Source organism: Lycium ferocissimum, unplaced genomic scaffold (assembly GCF_029784015.1).
Source record: "Lycium ferocissimum isolate CSIRO_LF1 unplaced genomic scaffold, AGI_CSIRO_Lferr_CH_V1 ctg11, whole genome shotgun sequence".
NCBI classification, from domain to species: Eukaryota; Viridiplantae; Streptophyta; class Magnoliopsida; order Solanales; family Solanaceae; genus Lycium; species Lycium ferocissimum.
The window spans coordinates 381,963-403,774 of NW_026713599.1; the positions used below are offsets into that span (position 1 = coordinate 381,963).

Here is a 21,812-nt window from a genome sequence, read left to right on the forward strand (position 1 = left end):
ATGGCTATAATTGGAAGGCAAGGTGGTGTTTGTCACCGGTGCATCCGCGGAGTTGTGGCACTTGTGGCAGTGGAGTCAAAAATTCATACAAGGAGATTAAAAATATTAAAATAACGCACACAAGATATGAACTTGTAATTTAAAGCCTTTATACTTGTCAGCTCACTATCATTTAATTAGTTCATAGGAAATTCAATACAAGGAGATTAAAAAAATTAAGATAACACACACAAGATAGCTTATACATAAATAAAACAAAAAGAATCTTTTACTATTTATAATACTTGTGTGTTCCTTTTTCTCTTAGCCTTTATTTGGCACGCTACGGTAAGTTTTCCATGAAATCCTTAATAACGTCCTAGAAAATTCATGATTTATTCTTGATCCTCTTCCCAGGGATCTCAAATGTGGGGACCCTAAGAGAGTTGCCGACTCCAGTTACCATGTATGATCCATATTAGATCTAACTAACCGTCCATTCTACCTCTTCTACTATACGTTCTTGACCACTCATCTTTATCTCAGTAGAGTCTAGATCTCCATTCAATCAATCCAAACACACTTTTAACACATGTTCTATGCAGTATAATTTTCCAGGTTGCTTTAACTCTATATATACATAATATTAATCTATTTTGTGTTTATATAGGTGGAACAAAATCTGCAGTGGATCTTTCTGAGGAAGAGTGGAATAACACTATAAGGACAAATTTGATAGGATCTTGGTTAGTTTCTAAGTATGTTGTAAGACACATGCAAGCTGCAAAAAGAGGAGGCTCAATAAAAAAATAATTGTTTAAAAAATGACGTTTGTCGTACCAAATACACCCCTAATCCATTAAATTGTTTAAATCATACTAATTCTTTATGAAATTTGCAGATAATGGCATTAGAATTAGGGGAGCACAACATTAAAGTGAATGCAATACCTTCAAGCCTTTTCAAATCAGAGATCACTGAGAAATTAGTGCAAAAAGATTGGCTAAAAAATGTAGCAAAAAGAACTGTTCCACTAAAAACCTTTGGTACCATAGATCCTGCATTAACTTCACTAGTGAGATATTTGATCCATGATTCTTCCAATTATGTATCTGGCAATTGCTGATGCTGGTTACACTCTACCAAGACTTCCCTATCTTTTCTTCTCTATAAGTTATGCCACTTGAAGAAAAAGAATATATTATTGATTAAGCAAATATCTTTGTATTTATATATATATATATATATATATATATATATATATATAGTTTTTATATATTTAAGCAGTGTCGTTTAATATTTTTGTTCTCTTTTAGGTGGAAAAAAAAAAAGTAAGGAGAAGCAGCCGTGTTTGGCAAATTTTAAATAATTTGCAAATACTGGTTATATTTTAAATAGTAGCTCGAAAGAGAAGTATACTAAACTTGCTAAAAGAAAAAGGTGTACAAGCTAATCACATATATTAAGCAATGGATGTATCTAGAGCAAGAGATCTATGCAAGTTCAATATAAATGTTTGATGATAGCTCAATCAATCTGTTGAATTTAATATTCTATCAAAATATTTATAATTTGTTTAGATGGAAAGAACATCATTTTAGTATTATTAGTGTACTTTTAAACTTTGTATTCAAAATATGATATTAGTTTGTGCTATTAATACAACTCCTTATGCCATTTGCAAAATTCACAAAATGATGTAATAGTAAATGGTAAGTTTTTAACTTCTTACTATCACATGGAGTACCTGCTTACCTCCCATATAAGTATTAGATAACTATATCCAACACGATTTAGAAAGAATTTACCGCCTTTGCTATGATTCGAACATTTTTTCCCAAAATTTATCACTTCAATGCTTCGACCGCTATGTCACCTCCTTGGAGAAAGGATGCCTTAAAACACTATACAAAACCATTTACATTAACACAAAGCATGGCATGAATTAGCAGCCACACAAGTTGCTTGATAAAACAATAGCTGCATAAGTCCAACTTTTGTATTCCTTTCATATTTGAATCATCTGTATACAAAAAGGTCCAGCCTCATGAAAATGCACTTATTCTTTGCAAATTGCAAGTCAGGACATTTCTATGGGAAAAAAGAAGGTTAATGTTCAAAAACAGTCATCGAAAACGGGGGAACAGATGAAGAAATTCAGACCAAATGTGCCAAATCTTGTTCTGTATTTTCAGGAAAATGACTAGTTAAGGATTCCCCAACTTAGACAAGATCGATCTCAAAATTCGTGCCTCTCCTAATTTCGGGTGGCCTATCTAAGAGGTCAACTGGACGAGATCCACTATATCTTGAACTCTTCCACAAGATTGGCTCGCAAAGGTGAAGAAATGACTCACCGACGCCGATTTACCAAATGCCTATTATGGTTACCCGGTCTCATATGAGGATTTCTATGGCCAGGACCTTGCTTGTGGAGGCCCCGCTTGGGAATAGTGTGTAACTCCATAACCTGAATCGTCTGTTGCCTCTTGGCTGAAGAACTATAACGAAATACTAGTGCATCAGTCATTTAGTTACTACACACTATAAGAAACAAAATGAAGATTATCTATCAATCAGCATTAAAAGTACACACCAATATGAGAAACAAAACTAACCTTTTCAGCTTCTTGGTAACGCTCCTAGCTTTCTCTTTGTTGCCTCAAGTTTCACATGAGCTGCATCCTCATCCTGAAATTTCAATTTCTAATACAATGAAATTAGATCAAAACTCTACATGAACTAGAAACTGAATCCCTTCAAATACTCACATTTGTTGAGTAGCAACATGCCTCTTTTGAATTGTGCTTGTCAGATTTCAGCAGGAGTTTCATTTCATCATTATTATACATTTTAAGGAAGTCCTTCCTAACAGATGCTATCATAGACTCTGGTGTGCTTTCTGTTTCAATAATCTGATAAAAGTATGTTATGGATTTTTTATAGTAGGAAAATAGAGTAAGCATATTGAATTGTTTAAGTATCCTATAATTTGTGTTCCATAGTTGCTAAAGAGAAATGAGTAATTAAATGACTTCCTCCCATGCCTGACTTACACGATGATGATCGGAGATGAGAACCTTGTATAGGAATAGACTTATTCATACTCGTTTTTACATCAAACTAATAAGCAAAAGATGTTTCTTTCATATGCACTTTTACTATTACTTATTATGGTAATTACGATATATTCTCACTTTAGTTTGTCACTCATAAAGTTAATATATTTGGTTTGTGCAACGATCTTCCTTTATAAGGCATGAATGTTCAGTCGCTACGAATTTATATTCCCTTGTAACTGCATTTCTGTTGTTATATCCTCTCTCCTTTTTTCAAAGAGATCACATTTTATACTTGAATAGGTAAACTCTTTCAAACATGAAATGAAATATTATGAAAGCCACATTTGAGAAAATAAAACTTAAATCAGACATAACATGTGCTTTGCGATTCCCTGTTAGTTTATAGGCATACATATTATACTCACTCTTCTGGACAGACAATTTTCATCTTTCAGTTCATAGGATGGAGGCGAAAACGTTGGACATGCGACCTAAACATCAGCAACTAAAGATTCTAGAGTCATCATTTCTTGTTCATAAACCACATGTCCAAGATTTTGAAAGAGTAAAAGTTACAAGTACAACATTGCTGCTAAGTTAACCAATATTACCAACTTGGCAATTACTTGAAACAATCAACAGTTTGAGGCAATAGTATAAGTACAATGTCACAAGCCAAGTTAGGGGTCACGATCGGTGCAGTGGACTTAGTTCCAACAAGTGAACCACTTCAATTACAACCAACTCAACCTGATCAACCTCAAGCAGTATCATACAAATTCAACGTACCTCACAACATATCTTTATTACATTTTAAAAAGTTTAAGCATAATAACTATCCAGAGAAAGCTTAAACATGGTGCCGCAAATACTAAATACAACCCCATAAATCTTTCATGGAATCATGGAGAAAACACAAGAACAAGAAAATTCATAATAGTCTTGGAGACTTAAACAACAACCAAAAGTAATTAAGACAAAGTAGAACGACTCCAACGGAAGGACATATGGGGCTCACAAGTAACAAAGGTGCAAACTGATCAGCTAACAAATGTAAACTCAGCTTTCAGGTCAACATCAACTCCAGAATCTGAAAAATATAAACAAACAATAAGTCTAGTGACTCAGCAAGCATAACCTTAGTTATTCATAGCCATTTACACAAGTTATAACTTTTAAAGAGATATGCATGAAATCAAATAAGTGTACTTCAACTCAAAGTAATTACATCTATATGCTAATAACGACAAGCTCACAACTCATAACTCAAAACTTGGACGGTTACTCTTTTATGACCAAGGGATCCGCATATGCTAAATTCTGTTTCCCTATCCTGTTCAGGTAAGGCAGCTAGCTCTAACTTTGAGGTAATTCAATTGTCACTTCTTTTTCATACTGTCTAGCTCCGGGCCAGTAACCCGTATTATTTCCAAATCTTTGGCTTCCTCCCAAGCCTTTCTAAGAAATTAGCCTTCTTATCGTTCATACTTTATATGAAAAGTAATTCACTTTGATTTATACATACACATACGAACACAAAAACACAGACATGCTTTAAAATGTATATTAAGTATCAATCTAAAACATGCCTATAACAATAGGATTGCTTACTTCTGATAAAAACATCTAAATTTAAGTTAGAATTCATCATGGATAGTTAGACATTCATAGGCATTTCAAAAAATGTGTAGCACATATTCACACCATAAGTTTGTCCCAACACTCTTACTTTATAAAACTTGCGCATATGTAAGGCTCAAACTTGACAAAAACGTCAATTCATTTGAAGATAATGATGTGTACAAAACTCATGAGATTTGACCAAAATTAGCTACGAGTAGAGTTATTTCTTACTTCAACTCCATCTGGATCATCCAACTATGACAATTCTTCGAATGATCTATTTGAAAATTTTTAGGTTAGGGAAATTGATCCCTTAGCAAGGTACATGCTTAATAACTCTGTAATAAAGTTAGTGCTTTCCTAAATAGAACTAAACATTTCAAAAAAAGATATAGCATTATTTTTTGGAAAAAAGAGATAATTAACTGAAGTCTAATTCAAGAGTGTCCTTAAATGTGTACAACTAAGCTCATAAAGAGCAATCTAATTAGGTATTCAACCACACAGGCACAGGTCTTTACAAGGAGAAGCTAAAGGAGTATAAAGATTAGCGAACTGTTGGAATATATAATTTTTTTCAGAAAAGAAAAACAGTGAAGCTTACACGAGTTAGAATACGTGATAGACTTGTAGGATTCCTCTTCTGCACTTTCAATTCTTGTCGTTGAAAATAAGGTTGCTACCATGATCAGTTGTTATTTGCTCTGCTTCTTCTTCCATTATTTCTTTTTTCTCATCCTTCTCTACTTCAACTGTTATTTGATCTGCTGCTACTTCTTCCATTTCTTCATCATTTGCATGCTAGAACAAAGCGTTGTTAAGAAAATAATAATAGTAATAAAAATAATACGAATAAATGAAAATAGAAACCAACACGATTACTTGATTAATTATGTCATAAAATCGGCACTGATAAAATCAAATAGATACAAGAACATGTGAAAATAAAGAAAGCTAGTTGTGAATTCTTACAATTTCCTGTGGCACATCATCCTCCTCTTCTTCCGTGACTATTGTTTCTGCTACTTCTTCCTTTTGTTTTGCATGCTGGAGAAAAGTGTGGTGAAAAAAAGAGCCAAGATAGGAATGAATAAATGAAATAGAAACCAACACGATAACTTGATTAATTATTTCATATAATCGGCAGCAATAAAACTCAAATGAATATAAGAATTTGAAATAAAACGATAGAGCTTGGGTTGATCTAATGGGTATTTAATTTGTCATGGAGAAAAAGGGTACCTTATGAAATTGAAGCAATACAATACATTAGAACTATCTCTATCCAATTATAATAGACTTTATGCTCTTAATAATTATAATTTCAAAATGTCCAATTATGAAGCAAGATTACAAAGTGTGCACTTTCTTGAAGTTTGAAAAGGAAATTTTGCCACATCGATGAAGTGGAACAGACCAAATAGACGAAAGGACAAAGACAAACATCATTACATTTGATTGTAAGTACCAATTTAAGGAATTGCACAACAAACCTTTTTCTCAAATTGATGGCGTAAGGAATTATTTATGTCATTCACCGGAAAGGATTCAAAATTTATTTGAAAGTCCTTCAATCTTGGTGTATTTATGTATCCTTGGGCAAAGGTCTGCATTTCACCGCAATTGCAGATACACAAGCTCTCCAGCGAGGGAAATTGTAGAGCATGTTTGCTTTGGCTAAAGCTTCCCAACTTTGGTAAGGCAATCAGCCTTAATTTTTCCAATTTAAGAAATTGAAGCTTCATGCTCATTCCCTCTCCTTCTTCATCATCTACAATTACAGCTTCAATCTGTGAGCAGCCGTCTATCACTAGTTCCTTCAGATTCACCAAGGCCCCGATTGAAGAAGAAGAAAACAAGTTCCTTATCTTGTCGCATTCGTAAATTGTTAATTCTTCCAATTCTCTGAAGGTCGGTGTCCTTGAGCAAAGTTGGTGGAACCATAACTCACTGTCTAATCCATAGAGTCCCAGAACCTTCAAACCTCCAAATGAGACCTGAAAAATCAATTCGAACAGACCATACTGTGATTGGGTTGGAAATTCGGTAAACATTGAAGAAATTAAAACTCTTGACGAAGTACACACATTTTGCATATATTGCAACATTTCACTGCAAATGGGGTATTGCCCATCAGGTCATTTCTTTAGTATTTCCACGAAAGGTGCAAACTTACCGAAGTCCAACTTAATCAAATACCAAATGCAATGAACTTTTAATAAGTTCAGCACTCTTCACATGACAAATGATAAGGTACATATAGAATAGAACATATAGAATAAACTGAAAAATGAAATTTAAGTCTAAGCAGTGATTTATTTAATGGTGCAGTACTTACAAGGTAAGTTCCAAACTAAATGATCTAATGATAATTCTCACAGGCCACGGTTTTATGTTGAGGACTTATTTAAAGTCGGATAGGAAACCTAAATTGTTTAATTTTTAGAATTTGTTTACTCACCTTAAAGTTCCAAAAGGAAATTTTTGTCACTGGATTGCTCTTACCCCTAATTAATGCTTAGAAAAAGAAAAGTTATTTAATGATTCTTGATTATTGTTAAAGCCAGAAGAATCAACTCTCTTGAAATACTTGGGAACTTATTTTGGAACAAAATAAAAAGCCTTAAAAGAACACTTATTTTGGAATGGAGTGAGTATTTGCTAGTTTTTATTTATTTATGTCTAAATAGGATTTATAGTAAAGATAATATTGGAATTGGTTTTCTAGTTTTTAGTTAAAGTAGGTTTTGCATTATAAATAGGGTATTACTACCTATTTTCTTGTGTAAAGAAAATTGGAAAATGTCTTTGATATTATGAGATTATGACTGAGTTATTTTTGGGGTAATTACGCCCTTCAAATTAGTATTCGATCACCTCTAGAACAAATATTTGTTCCATCTCCGAAGGTTGATGCAAGTTTAAAATGTTAAATTTGAGATTCAAAAGATAAAAGAATCGGAAGGAATTAAAGATTATGTTGGTAAACACACGCCAATTGACTACAAATTAGACAAGTTGAATTGTTGAGAATGTTAAAGGTGCAAGCTCTATCATAAAGGAAGAGATTCTTTTCTAAAAATTGGAGAGAATGCTCCACATGAAAGTTAATGGAAGATATTGATGAGAAGTGCATCAACAATTGAAAATGTGTATCAACCATTGAAAAAATGTGCTTCATGATGTCAAGTTTGATATACATTGAGAGAGACATGCTCCAACAAAAATAATTTAATAATCATTGATCCAACTTTGAATTACATGAGAATATTGAAGACTAATTCAAAAAAAGCCTAGATTGTTTAGGACTTGAAATTTCACGTAATTTCTTCCAAAGTCTAAATTTATATTCAAAATGACATTATACTAGGTTTTATAGTTTCAAGTAGGTTTTGATTAAAAAATTCCATCTATTTTCATTCGAGAACAGAGATGTCTTGAGATAAGACAAAGTGAATTATTTTTTTGGGTAAGATTCAGTTATGCAACGTGAAACTTTTAGATCTTTGCTTAAAGTAAATTGAAATTCTAAAAGTCCTCTCGCACCGCTAAAGCTAGTATTGAAGAAATAACACAATGAGGAAAACTAACAATTGGTAGCAACTAAAAACATTGTCCATTTTTCATCTAATTTGAAAAATCAAGAGTTGCCAATTTGTTCTATTTTACCCTTATTATTAATGATTGGGTTGAAAACTTCAAGGAATTGAGTGGTTACATCATATATTTGATTGATTTCAAATAGAAATAATAATTTGTATGAAAAATTATCATTCTAGTTTCTAGTAAACAAAATAAAAATACTTCATTTTTGTTTTTCCAAAAAAAGGTTATTTATTAACTATACATTGACTTTTGATAGTATCATGCGTGCTTATTTTACATCATCTAAAGATTTAGAAACAAATAAGAAAACATTTTTCAAAGTTTAAGAGAAAAAGGCATTGTGTGATATATGAAATTCATGCCACTGGATTGCTCTCCAAATCACAAAACCGTTTATGTTGTTCAAGTCAAAAATCATCCTCAAACTTGGGAACTCAATGTTGTTAACCCCCTTGCAAAAATTCGTGAGTGCTTGTAAATCGTGAAGGGTTAACTGTCGCAAACTCGGGAACTGGATGTCAGGGATTCGACTTTGATCAGCTCCATCCACTTCATTATCCTTTACAACAAATACTTGTTCCATCTCCTTACAATGCTTAAATGTCAATTTTTCAACGTGCTGGTAAAATCCTTATCTACAGATAGCGAAGAGAAGAGTCTCTCGCAGCAGCCTACATCAACTGATAATTTAGGTATACACTTTTGCATATTCAGTGAAACAACATGCCTCAAATCTGGCAGTCCATATAGCTTCAATTCTTTCAAATGAGGATAGGGAGTTGCAACGTTTTCTCTGCATTCTGTTTCAAATTTGAAGTAATAATTCGAGATCATTCACAGGATCAATAAACAAATAAGGAGGGAGATTCTTGCAATGCCAGATTAATGATATTTGAATGAAACTAGCATCAACATTGCATCATTAGAAATTTTAATTTCAAATGAAATTTTAATTTCAAACTTCCTGCCAAATTCACTTAAAAGGTAGAAATTCAATTCCAAGTTTGTGATTTCAAAAAAAAGAAAAAGAAAGAATACAATGAAATAAATTTAAAATAAATTAAAAATAAAAGTTGAGGTAAAATATAGTTTATGCCAAATACACCAAAAAAAACACAAACAAAACATAAATATTAAATTCTAAGATAAAAACACACACCCCGTGTCGACGTCAAAAAAATTGTTTAGGACCGACGATAATTTAGGTACACTAAGAAATGTGACTTCAAAGAAGTTTTGATTATATTAAAGAATCAACTTCAACTTGAAATTTTAATTTCAAATCCCAAATTCACTTAAAAGGTAGAAATTACAAGTATTGATTTCAACTGTTTTAACCACCCATGGAAAAAAAATACCCATAATATTAGATCTAAACAAAATACTATTGATTATTGATTGGATCAGTGGATCTTTGTAAAGTTATGTGTATTTAAAAGTTTGTGATAGCATGTAATCACAAACATTTATTTATAAAAAGAATATGGAGATATGCGATTTATTAATGAGATCCCTTAGAATATTCCAATACCTTGTTTATGAACTATAATTTACTCATTTGATATGATTTTATAAGCCCAATATATTATGTCAGAAGGAAAATCTAAAAATGGACATGAATATTGATGCCAAACACTTAAAGCAAATATGAATAGAAAAGATAGAGAGAGAATGCAAACCAGACATTCCTTGGCTCAAGGTTCTTACCACCGAGAATTTCAATTTGTACATCAAGACACATTCGTAACATGTTAGCCTTATTTCAATACTTCTACTATTAAATTTGTCGCATACTTTCGTTTTAACAACTGGACAATGCGTAGTCAGCTAGTCTAATTGAACACTTTAGTGTTCATGTATAAGAAAAATAATCATGGTATATAATCTGGTATAATATTATCCAATGTTTGGTTGTAAATTGAGTCATGTATAACTTAATACACCAATTGGTGTATTATTTTATACCACCAACAACATGGAATAACTAATCAATGTATAACTTATACATGGATAAAGTACCAAAAGGACAAAACTATGAAGACTATCCAAGGGTATAATTTTAAATTCATTACTTCTTTAGTTTAAAAATAAATAAATATATTAAATAATATCTTATATATTCAATTTAATGCCAGTGAACCAAACACCCAACAAGAAATAATTTTTATATTACTAATCCATGTATAACTAATCCCTTACGAACCAAACACCCCCTTACAATTACGAAAAATTGTAGGTACCAATTAAACACTTTTAGCTAACCAGTGAAATCAGTACAGTAACATTTTCATTTTTTCCACTCCATTACTTCAATTCCTTTAATTCACTTCATACTTTCACCTATAATTATCTCCCCAGACGGTTCACTAGATGGGGAAACATATCTTGAGCAATTCTTCGAAATTGCAGATTTGCCGCTATGACTAATTTCTAAACTTTTAAATGGCCAAGGTGTTAAAAAGAGACCATGACATGATCATTACCATACTTTGCTTCACAACTACCAGAATCATCCCGGGAAGAAAAATTAGAACACAAGATAAGAAGGAAAAAGAATGGAAGAGAATAAGAAGAATAAAGAGGGGAAAGAAAAAACCAGAAGACAACATGAGAAAAGGGAAAATCAGATGCCAAAAGAATAAAGAAAGAAGGAAGCTTTTCGGGATGTAGTTTGGGAAGGAGAAGGGAGCAGTGGGGTGTGAGTTCTTAAAAAGATTTATAAACGAAATGTTTTCTTTATTAAAATAAAATTTCCAGGTGTCCCTTGTTGATTGGTTGTATGCACCTGGAAACACACACTAATCCTTTACAGCAGAATGTTTAATGGGTACAAATCTTGAGTGGTATAAGTGGTCAATAAGTACTAATCCTCCTTAAGTATCGAACAAGTTTAGGTGACCGTATATGAGTTTGGCCTTAAAACTATGTCTAAAACTATAATCTCTAGATTAGTAACATGTTCATACTTATATTTGCGCATATGAGATTAAAAATAAATCCACCATAAGTAATTTTATTTTCTCTGGCATGATGCTACTCCAGGAGTGGCAAATGGGTGGGTTTGGTTGGATTTAGCAGGTTGAAAATGGTTTGAATAAAAATGGGTTGGGTCTTAACCGTCCATATTTCATGTGGGTAAAATATAGGTTGAATGATAAATGAGGTGATTGGTGATGAATTAGCCCATATTATATGAATGTAATATTATTTTAAGTATAATGCTTATAATTTTTTCACATATTTATAATTAAATATTATGAAATAGAAAATTTGACGGGGCAGGGGTGGGTTTGGGGGAGGGGGGCAGGAGTGGGGTTGTGGGTAAGAAAAAATTTCCCACTTTTTATAATTTTTTAAATAAAAGTAAGATAAAATATATGAAATAGAAAATGTGAGGTGTGGAGCGCCGGGGGTGGGCGTGGGGGTTGGTGTAAGGGAAAAATCTCACTTTTTAAAAATAACTTATAAGCTAAAAGTCATAAGTTAGGAATACCCCACTTTGGCTTTTAGCTTATTTTTATATTTTTTTACCTAAAAGTAAGTATTTAAAAACACTTTTATATTTTCCGCCACAAAAAGTAAAAAAAGGAGCTTAAAAGCCCAAAAAACACTTAAAATAACCCATCCAAACACTCTCTTAATAAATATTAGACCCACTTGATAAAAGGCAGCAAGCTACAATTTCGCGCATAATTGCTAGTGGTATCTTTTGTGACTAAGGCTCCGTTTGTCCATAGATATCAAAAAAAAAAATTTACTTTTTTTGGAATTTTAGAGTTGGAGCTGTGTAACGCTGAAAAGTGAAAAAAGTGAAAAAAATTCCGGAATAAAGTAAATAATTCTTATAGCGAAACGCCTACTAAAATAAAATTAATAATTGATACTACTAAGTAAATTAGGGGTAAGTTACGCACCTTTTCCCTGAAAAGGAAATGCATGTTAGCACTTTGGTTGTTATGGCTAGAGAAGAATCCTCTGATGTTGGGTAAATTCGTGATCCTCAAGGAACTTAAGCTAGGGAGCTCGATGTTGTGAGTCCCATTGCAAAAACCCTTTAGCGCCCCTAAATTTCGAAGCTTTATTGTCTCCAATCTGGGGAACTTGACCTTATCCATCTGGCTAATTCCATGCCCACCACTCAGATTATCTTCCTCTAGAAGGAACACTTGTTCTAACTTCTTACACGTGTCTATTTCTAGACTTTCAAGAAGTGGCAAAGTTGTGGACACTAATGGCATTGAGAGCAAATAAACAATTTCCTCACAATTTCTGATGCTGAGGCGTTCGAGGTTGGCAAAACAATTAGTATATTGACTTGGAGCCTTGGAGGGATAATCTGACATTTTTGCAAGATACAACAATTCTTTACAAAAGCTAACATCTAAGAACTTCACATGCTGGAAGTTTTTTTTCGCCAATAAATCAATTACATGGCTTGTTACACTTTCCCGCAACATGACTTCTTCAGCATCCACTACAATGTTGCTTATCCAATCCACTACATGCTCTGCATTAGAACTACACCACACCTTCTTGGAGCATTCGGGATCATAACTTTCAAAAGGAATTCTATTATTATCATACGACGCTATGCATATAAAAAACCCTGTTAGCCCACCAGAAAGACTTACATCCTTTGGGATAACTCTGTCAGATATGTCAATTCTTAGCGTGGTCAAACTCGTCATCACCTGTAGTTCAGCTAGTGAGACATTTTCGACTTTATTCTGTTCCACTTTATTTTCGACTTCCCATTCAACTGCCTTGCATCCTCTAATATCAAGTTCTTCTAACTCAAGAAAACTTGATAGAACACCTGGTTCAATTGTTTCAATAAATCGACATTTGTATAAATCCAATAACCTGAGCTTCTCAAGCTTTCCTAGTTCAGCTGGAAAAACACTAAATATTGACTTTCTTATACTCAGAATCTCAAGGTTAACTAATTTACCTATCGATGATATATCCTCCATCTCGCATCGAAACAATCCTAACATGCGCAAATTCGTTAACAATCCAATTGATGACGGCATAAGTGAAAATTGCATGCCAGACACTTCGATTGTTTTGAGGGCTTTTGTACTCAGGAAAATATCATCATGCAGATAAGAAATACCCCCTGCTTTTATTTCTAAGAATTCCAATATTGGGCAATTTAGCGTCTTTGGATGCTTTACCGTTGTCTCTGACCATACTGAAATGCAAGTCACCTCTTCATGGTGAATATCTCTTGGCCATTGATTTACCTTTAAATTATGGTTTATCCCAAAAATATGTTGTTCTCTGGATGTAATATATATTGCTAAATCTCGAAGAGCATCGTGCATTATGACCGAGCAATCGTCTTCGCCTTTTTGTAGCAGGAAACAATTTTTGAGCATATCAACCAATGATTCCACCGTGTCCCTAGCATCTTCAAGACTATTAATGTGTGCAAACATGCCCAAACTCATTCCACGTCTGGCAAGAGTTTCCAGGGGTATAGAGTAATCTTCTGGGAATAAACAACAATGCAGATATAACTTCCTTGCTTCATCGTTTTCTAGATAATCGTAGGACAACTTCAAGGATTTATATACCTCTCCCAATCCTGTGATGTTTATTGGAAGGACTGATTTTAGCTGTTTAAGTGCAATTTCCCAGCGCTTTTTTTCTTTTTGTTTCAACGCTTTTGCAACAGTAATTATTCCAAGGGGTAACCCCCCACATTCCTTTGAAATTTCTTGTGCAATTTGATTGAAGGCAGGATCATTAACTTTATCACCAGCATTTCTTTTAAAGAGATCCCAGGATTCTTCATCATTCAATGACTCTATGGTGAAAATGTTCTCCACACTCTGAACCATAGAAAGGCATACTTCACTACTTCTCGATGATAGCATGATTTTACAACCTTTGTGGTCATCCCCCAAAGGAATTCCTATTTCCTCTAAATTCAGTTCTTTCCAAACATCATCTAATATTATGAGAATTTTATACTCTTTCTTTAGTCTTGTATTTAGTCTGACAGCTTTGATGTTCTTATCCTGTTCATCAAATGTTAGACCCAATTGTTTTGCAATTAAGTCTTGAAGCTCTTCCAATTTGAATTGTTGGGAAACACTTATGAACACAACCACATCAAACAAGTTTTCCCCTTTGACCTTTGCAATAACTTTCTTCTCCATCCTCGTCTTCCCAACACCACCTGGACCACATATCCCAATCATATTGATCTCCTCATCATTTAGCGCTTTAATGATATCTGCCAAGATTAATTGTCTTGACGTACCATCATCCTCATCAGATTCTTTCTTGCTTACAATGCAAGCCGTAACAGGAGGAGCAGAATGGGAAGATTTCTCATACTTGCTCCCGTCATTTCGTTGTTTGATGACAGTGTCAACTATCTTCTTAGCTTTCCTACTCACCACATAACGTGAAATCAAACCTTGACTTAGACACCCCTTTCCAATTTCAGCTTCACTTTTCAAAAAACGTGGTCTTCTCTAGGATGCCATCTGTTTCGTTGAGCCAACCCTCAATAACGGTTCCGACATTTTCCAAATTTCTCTCCTTCTCCTTCTTCGATTGCTTCACATCTGCTCTAAGCTGACCCAACTTCTCCACTTCATTTTTCAAATTCTGAATGTTGCTCCTGTAACACATCAGATAACCAAGTTGTCGTCCAATTGGTTTGACTATGTAGTTCACAACTGCCTCTGTAATTAATCCCACACTTTCTAAGGCCATTTGCTCGTCAACCTTGCTTCTTTTTTCAATCTTTGTACTGATCAGTCTTTTCGTTCAGTATGGTTGCTCTCTTCTTTCTTCTTTTGTTTATTTGTTCCTGCATAATAACAATCAAATACAAATAAGACAACAAGAACAAAGTTGTTCGCCCATGAAAATTTTCTCACATATCAAATGCAACAAGACTTCTATACTCTTAGGACCCGTTTGGCCATGAAAATTATTCACTTTTTTCCGAAATAATTATTCACTTTATTTAAAGATCAGTGTTTGGCCATGAAAATTCTAAATCCAACTTGAAGTTTTGTTTTAAATTTGAAAAATAACTTATAACCTGTTTTCCAACTCACTTTTACTTTTGAACTTGAACATTACACCAAATAATCTTTACAAAAAGTATTACCAAACACAATTCCATCTTCAACTCCAACGCCATAAATTTCAAATAAAGTGAAAAATATTTGGAATCTATGGCCAAACGGCTATTTAGTAAGTGGATAGAACCTAGTTTTCATCTAACTAAAGTTGGAGTTGGCTCGTTTGAGTTGAGCACTTGAGTTCATCATACAAAGAACAGCTCATTATTATGGACTTCAAAGTTTAGCCTTAGAGGGAAGTGGCAATTGGATCTAGGAATACTTCAAGACGGTAACAGCTCGTATTTATGGACTTCAAAGTTTAGCCTTAGAGGCAAGTGGCAATTGGATCTAGGAATGCTTCAGCTCATATTTATGGACTTCATCTAATTTCTAAGAACATAGGAAGCAGTTGCTTACACTCTTCCAATCCTCTTTGCTGAAAATCCATCCAACATTCTACGTCTGACAGCTTAAACCATGCTGCCAGGTTTCATCTTCCTATTCGCACTCATTGTTTTGTATATTAGCATTCCTTTCCTATTCTTCTTTACTCTATTATTATTTCCTATTCTTCTTTACCCTTGTTTTGGGTATTCGCAATCCTTTCTGTCTTGCACCTGAAGCTATTTATTGGATGGATTGGGAAGAAGGGTCACAAAGCAGCCTGCCATGTTCTAGTTAAAAGGGAAAATGTGTTGAAATAAAACAATGAGACATCTCAAAAGGAAATGTCCAAATTCTTCTTTACTCTATTATTATTCTTTAAGATATTTCTAATGCTTGGCTTCCAATAGTAACGGACTCTAGCTATTATGATTAGCGTTTTAATCCTCGTTATTACTATTAACTTTGAGTATAGCCGTTGGAGTCATTACTCTTAGCTATCAGATTTGTTTCTTTGCTAATCTTTATTCCTATTCATTCTATTAATATAATTGAATTGCTATCATTAAAGTATTTTACTGAGCAATTGAAGCTGGTAACGTTGGTTTGTTGCCAACGTTTAGTCTATTGGTTAGTCATCTTCATTTTACATGTATCCTTCCTGTGCTCATGTTGAATATAGAAATACCAAGAGACATATACAAAAATATATTTTCCTTATAGATCATAGTGTGTTGGGTTTTCTACTTCGTGAAATCTTTATTAGCTACTGGCTCTTAGTTTTGTATTAGAAAAGTTTATTGAATCCTGAGGGATACCCTCATACCGGGCGAAATATCCTTAAGGACGATGTCTTAATTGACATGCCTCAAGCTTTCAAGAATTTTCTGCAAGGTTCGTGATTAACTATTTTCCGACAACGTTTGTGATCAAGTATTTTCCGTAAGATTTCCAACAATCTTAAGGATATTTTATACTATAATTTTACGGAGAATACGATTTACAATATAACATGCATGGATGGATTACAATAGTTGATGAGGTAACAACTTTTCAGTTATGTTAATGAATTAGCATGCAAAGGGGTTAAGTTTTACGAATAAAGAAGCATTAGTTGTTGTCTGGGCATCCTGTATGTAATGAATAAAGTTTGTGTTTTTACAAATAATTTTGAGGCCTCTTTATCTTCTATTAATTTGAAGAACTAGTGCTAGCTAAATATATTTGATAATAGTTACTTTTATGGGTTAGGCAGTTAATCAAAAAAAAAAAAGTGTTTATTATAATTTAGACCTTACAAATGTGAGATTTTTGTGGTAACAAATTATATTTGAAGACCTTGGTATATTGTATTTTTTGTGGAAGTACTAATATTTGCATAGCTCTTGGTCATTTGACTTAATATTGAAATAGTGGTTGGTTTTTCTTGTGTGGCTTAATTTGACTTTGATGGTTTAGTTGATTGAACTTTTGACTGATAGTTGACGCACCTTTCATGGAGTTTAGAGGTAGTGATGCACAATATCAAAAGCAATATTTCAACTACATACTGTTATGTATTGCCGTCAATAATAAATTTTTTAATGGAAATTATAATCGTTTTGTGCGTGGCGCTAAGCCATCATATATTCATCAATATAGAAGAAGATTTAGAGAAATGATAATCCTGCAAAGTAAAATTAAATTTCGCTAAGCGGATGATATAATTGTTTTGGTCATTTCTCAAGTGAATCTTGTTGCTTATATGAGAGATTGAGTGTTAGGCCATCAGCCATGGTGTTACTAAGCATGTTTGTGCTAACAAATTAATTTTGTATTCTACACCCAAGTTGAAGAAGAATGATTTATTTATGTTGGTGATTCAAGAACTAATCAAGTTCTTAAAATGAAAAAGTTCTTAATATAAATATTGAAATTGCTAGTAGCTGTACCTACTATTCTCATCTTATGTGTATTATATAAACTATGCAAATTATACTCGTTTTAGGAGATCTTTTATTAAGATTATAATTTCTTATCCAACTCTTAATAAAGATATTACTTTCCTAAAAATATTTGTTGATGATGACATAGTATGAGTAACTTTATATAATTATTTGGGTGAAACTATATTATTAGCTTATTATTTTTAGGCATACTACATAAACAGGCCTTCAAACTTGGTCTCAGCTGGTACGTATGCCCTCTAACTTTAGGTGTGCACAAGTAGGCACCTTAACTTGTCTCCACTTTGTCAGTTGAACACTCAAACTTACAAAATGATCATCTAGACACCTCCAAATTTATATGACATGTCAATATCACGTCAGTGCCATGTCAGCATTTGTGTTTACGTGTTCAACTTTATACAAGTTGAGGTGCCTACTTATGCACACTCAAAGTTGGAGGGCATACTTGACAGCTGAGGCCAAGTTTGAGGGCTTGTTTATATATTGTGCCTTATTTTTAAGATGAGATATCTTATGAGAAAATAAGCAATACTTCTTATGAGTTATGGAGATATTATTCCCTTATCTTAAAAGTTTTGAAAATGTGGGGGTTACGGTGTCATGAGTTATGAAAATATTATTCCGTCTTAAATTTATGAAAATGTGGGGGTCATGGTGTCTTGCTAGAGTTATGTCGAGAGAATTTTTTCAAAAAGAGATAATATTTTATTTGGTCTTGTTATTCATAATGTTTCTGAAAAAGTTTTGGAAAAAAGCTATTGATGATGAGATCAATTATAATTTTGAAAATTAATTGGTGGACCAATAAACTATGGCCACGTATTTAATGAAAAAGCTCATATATTCCACATCATCTTCCGTTAAAAGGAAGGACAATTTTAGACTAAAATCAAACGTTAAGGGCATTTATGAACCAATAGGTGGATGGAAAGGGCATATATTAACCAATAGGTGGATGGAGGGCAATTTTGAACCATTTCCAATACGTTAAGGGCATTTTTTACCCTTTTCCGAATTCAAAAATCATAGCCTAAACTTATGTACAGTAATTAATTACATTCCAAGTATAGATCCTTTGCATAGGTTAGATAAACTGCATTTTGTATTCATTGTAAAACAGAAAAATAAGGAATAAAAGGTTGTCGTTTTAACATTTGTCTCCACGAAATGTGGTGGAAATCAGGAGGAGATGGGAAAAAGTTCACGTGAGAGAGGAAAAGACATACTTATGTTGTTGGCTACAATGTGCAAAGTTTTTTATTAAGTTTGGCAATTTGGCATAAACGAGCAAATTTCGATAAGTTGGGTCATTTTGTGCTATGTATTCATCTGTATGGTATGTGTCTTAATTTGCCCTTTTTTCTCTCAAATTTTCTTAATCAATCAACAAATGTGGATGAGATACTTATGAAGGAAGAAAAAAGTCAAATCTGGATGACATAAGAAAATATAGCAAGAAGAAAGAAAAATATCTTAAGCATACCTTTACCAGTAATGTAGAAGAGATCTAATGTATTGGGAATGAAGTTTTGCTAAAGACAATGTCTCCAATTGGGAGATTTTTTTGTTTTTTTGTCTTTTCCCGAAACACAAATACAGAAGGTATCTGGAAAGAAGAAAAAGCAACATGTGGATCAGATAAAGAAAGTTATATAGCAAGAGCAAATTTTAAAAAGATTCTTAAACATACCTTTATCAGTACGGTAGAAGATATCTTATGTACTGAAAAAGAAGTTCTATTAAAACAGAATGATGACTGCTAGTAACGGAGAGATTTTTTTGTTTTTTGTTTTCTCCCAAACTCAAATACAGAAGGTATCTGCAAAGGGGAAAAAAAAATCCAAATGTGGATGAGATAAAGAAAGTCACATAGCAAGGATAAAGAAAAATTTCTTAAACATACTGGAATGAAGTTCTACTAAAACAAAACGCTGACTGCTATCCAACTGAGATTATTTTGTTTTTCGCCCGAACACAAATGCGGAAGGTATCTGCAAAGAGAAAAAAGTGAAATGTGGATGAGATAAAGAATGTTACATAGCAAGGACAAAGAAAAATTTCTTAAACATACTGGAAATAAAGTTCTACTAAAAACAAAACGCTGACTGCTATCCAACTGAGATTATTTTGCTTTTTGCCCGAACACAAATGCGGAAGGTATCTGCAAAGAGCAAAAAGCGAAATATGGATGAGATAAAGAATGTCACATAGCAAGGACAAAGAAAAATTTCTTAAAACATACTGGAAATGAAGTTCTACTAAAACAAAACGATGATTGCGATCCAACTGAGAGATTTTTTTTTTTTTTTTTTTTTTGCCCGAACACAATATAGAAGGTACCTCCAAAAGAAAAAAAGAAGCCAAAAGTGGATGAGATAAAAAAAGTTGCATAGCAAGGATAAAGAAAAATTTTTTAAAACATACTAGAAATAAAGTTCTAGTAAAACAAAAATGCTGACTGCTATCCAACTGAGATTTTTTTGTTTTTCGCCCGAACACAAATGCGGAAGGTATCTGCAAAGAGAAAAAAGTGGAATGTGGATGAGATAAAGAATGTTACACAGCATGGACAAAGAGAAATTTCTTAAACATACTGAAAATAAAGTTCTACTAAAACAAAACGCTGACTGCTATCCAACTGAGATTATTTTGTCCTGCAAAGAGAAAAAAAATGAAATGTGGATGAGATAAAGAATGTTACATAGCAAGGACAAAGAAAAATATCTTAAACATACTGGAATGAAGTTCTGCTAAAACAAAAACGCTGACTGCTATCCAAATGAGATTTTTTTGTTTTTCGCCAGGACACAAATGCGGAAGGTATCTGCAAAGAGAAAAAAGCAAAATGTGGATGAGATAAAGAATGTTACATAGCAAGGACAAAGAAAAATTAACATACTGGAATGAAGTTCTACTAAAACAAAACGATGACTGCAATCCAACTCAGAGATTTTTTTTTTTTTCTTTTGGCCTGAACATTATACAGAAGGTATCCGCAGAAGGGGAAAAAAAAAAAAGAAAAAAAAAAGAAGCCAAATGTGGATGAGATAAAGAAAATTACATGCCAAATGTGAACAAATTCTTGAACATATTATGTGTGGGAAACACGGTAACAATGATATATGATAGCCGAACAAAGAAGAAGCTGCTACATATAAGCTCGTCCAAAGGAGACAATATCACACCAGTATCTTTGCATTGTTTTAGGCCAACAAATAACTCCTACCGAGCTGAGGATCCAAGACTTTGCATTTATTTTGTCACCAAAAACAAACGTGGTTAACTATTTTCAATCTTGAGGGGAGAAGCTCTTTAAGTGTTGAATGATATGATTATTTTATGCGGACCGAAATTCAGTGATTAGTAAGTTTGTGTCCAAAGTACAAGGTATTGAGAACTGCACCTCAATCTTCTAGTCTAGTTGGAGAAAGTAGACTCATAAATTATCATACAACTTTTATAGCAATGCCTGATATAATAGAATGAAGTTCAAGCTATAGGGTGTGTTTGATAAGACGGAAAATGTTTTCCAAGAAAATATTTTTTGAAAAATAAGTGATTTTCCTATTCATTTTTTTGTGTTTGGTATACAAGTTAAAAAATGTCATTTTAAGAACATTTGCATATATTCAAAGAAAAATACTATGAGGTTTTTAGATTTGGAATGCAAATTCTGATAGGCGGGCTGGGAGGTGGGGGTGGGTGGGCGGGGGCCAACATTGCTCTGTAAATAATCATACATGTTCATTATTCAGAGTGTATTGGTATACATATTTCCAAAAGCACTGGCAGTTTCAAAAATATACTCCAATAATCGGAGGCATAGTGAAATTGTCAGTCTCTGTTTGATCTTCTTTTTTGAACAGTAAGTAGGCAGGGTGGGGGTAGGTCGGTTGTGGAGGTTAGGGGCAGACCGGGGTGGGGGTAGGCGGGGGAGGTAGGGGTAGGTGGGTATGCAGGTAGGGGGTCGGATGTATAGTAAAGGGGTGAATTGAGGGATATGTTGGTGTATTTTTATTGATCCGGAAAATATTTTCCCTCTAATTTTTAAGGAAAACAACTTTTTCCTATTTTGTGGAAAGCATTTTTCATAAGAAATCATTTTTCAAAATATTGAG

General features: G+C 33.3%; 2 protein-coding genes, 1 long non-coding RNA gene and 1 pseudogene across 6 annotated transcripts; 1 reads left to right on the forward strand and 3 right to left on the reverse strand.

The window, feature by feature from the left end:
• LOC132041670 (uncharacterized) lies at positions 1 to 1,166 on the forward strand (annotated as a pseudogene).
• A 2,620-nt stretch (positions 1,167 to 3,786) lies between these two features.
• Positions 3,787 to 7,049, reverse strand: LOC132041664 (uncharacterized). 2 transcript variants are annotated; one of them, XM_059432373.1, is made up of 4 exons: positions 6,158 to 7,049; positions 5,637 to 5,711; positions 5,269 to 5,465; positions 3,787 to 4,131 (listed from the first exon to the last, which is right to left on the reverse strand). In XM_059432373.1, the coding sequence occupies exons 1-3, from the start codon at positions 6,770 to 6,772 to the stop codon at positions 5,316 to 5,318; spliced, it is 840 nt and encodes a 279-aa protein (XP_059288356.1). In that variant the 5' UTR covers positions 6,773 to 7,049; the 3' UTR covers positions 3,787 to 4,131; positions 5,269 to 5,315. The 2 variants fall into 2 exon arrangements, with proteins under 2 accessions (XP_059288356.1, XP_059288357.1); XM_059432374.1 differs by lacking the exon at positions 5,637 to 5,711 and having other exon boundaries at positions 6,158 to 7,045.
• Positions 7,050 to 8,592: 1,543 nt separating this feature from the next.
• On the reverse strand, positions 8,593 to 14,809 carry LOC132041671 (disease resistance protein At4g27190-like). The gene is made up of 3 exons (XM_059432380.1): positions 14,799 to 14,809; positions 12,185 to 14,672; positions 8,593 to 8,889 (listed from the first exon to the last, which is right to left on the reverse strand). Exons 1-3 carry the CDS (start codon positions 14,807 to 14,809, stop codon positions 8,593 to 8,595), a joined length of 2,796 nt encoding a protein of 931 aa, XP_059288363.1.
• Positions 14,810 to 14,826: 17 nt separating this feature from the next.
• Positions 14,827 to 20,004, reverse strand: LOC132041653 (uncharacterized). 3 transcript variants are annotated; one of them, XR_009411181.1, is made up of 4 exons: positions 19,937 to 20,004; positions 19,385 to 19,685; positions 19,178 to 19,300; positions 14,827 to 15,099 (listed from the first exon to the last, which is right to left on the reverse strand). It is a non-coding gene; the product is annotated as an uncharacterized LOC132041653 (long non-coding RNA). The 3 variants fall into 3 exon arrangements; XR_009411182.1 differs by lacking the exon at positions 19,937 to 20,004 and having other exon boundaries at positions 19,385 to 19,513; positions 19,598 to 19,828; XR_009411180.1 differs by lacking the exon at positions 19,937 to 20,004 and having other exon boundaries at positions 19,385 to 19,827.
• Between the last annotated feature and the right edge of the window lie 1,808 nt (positions 20,005 to 21,812).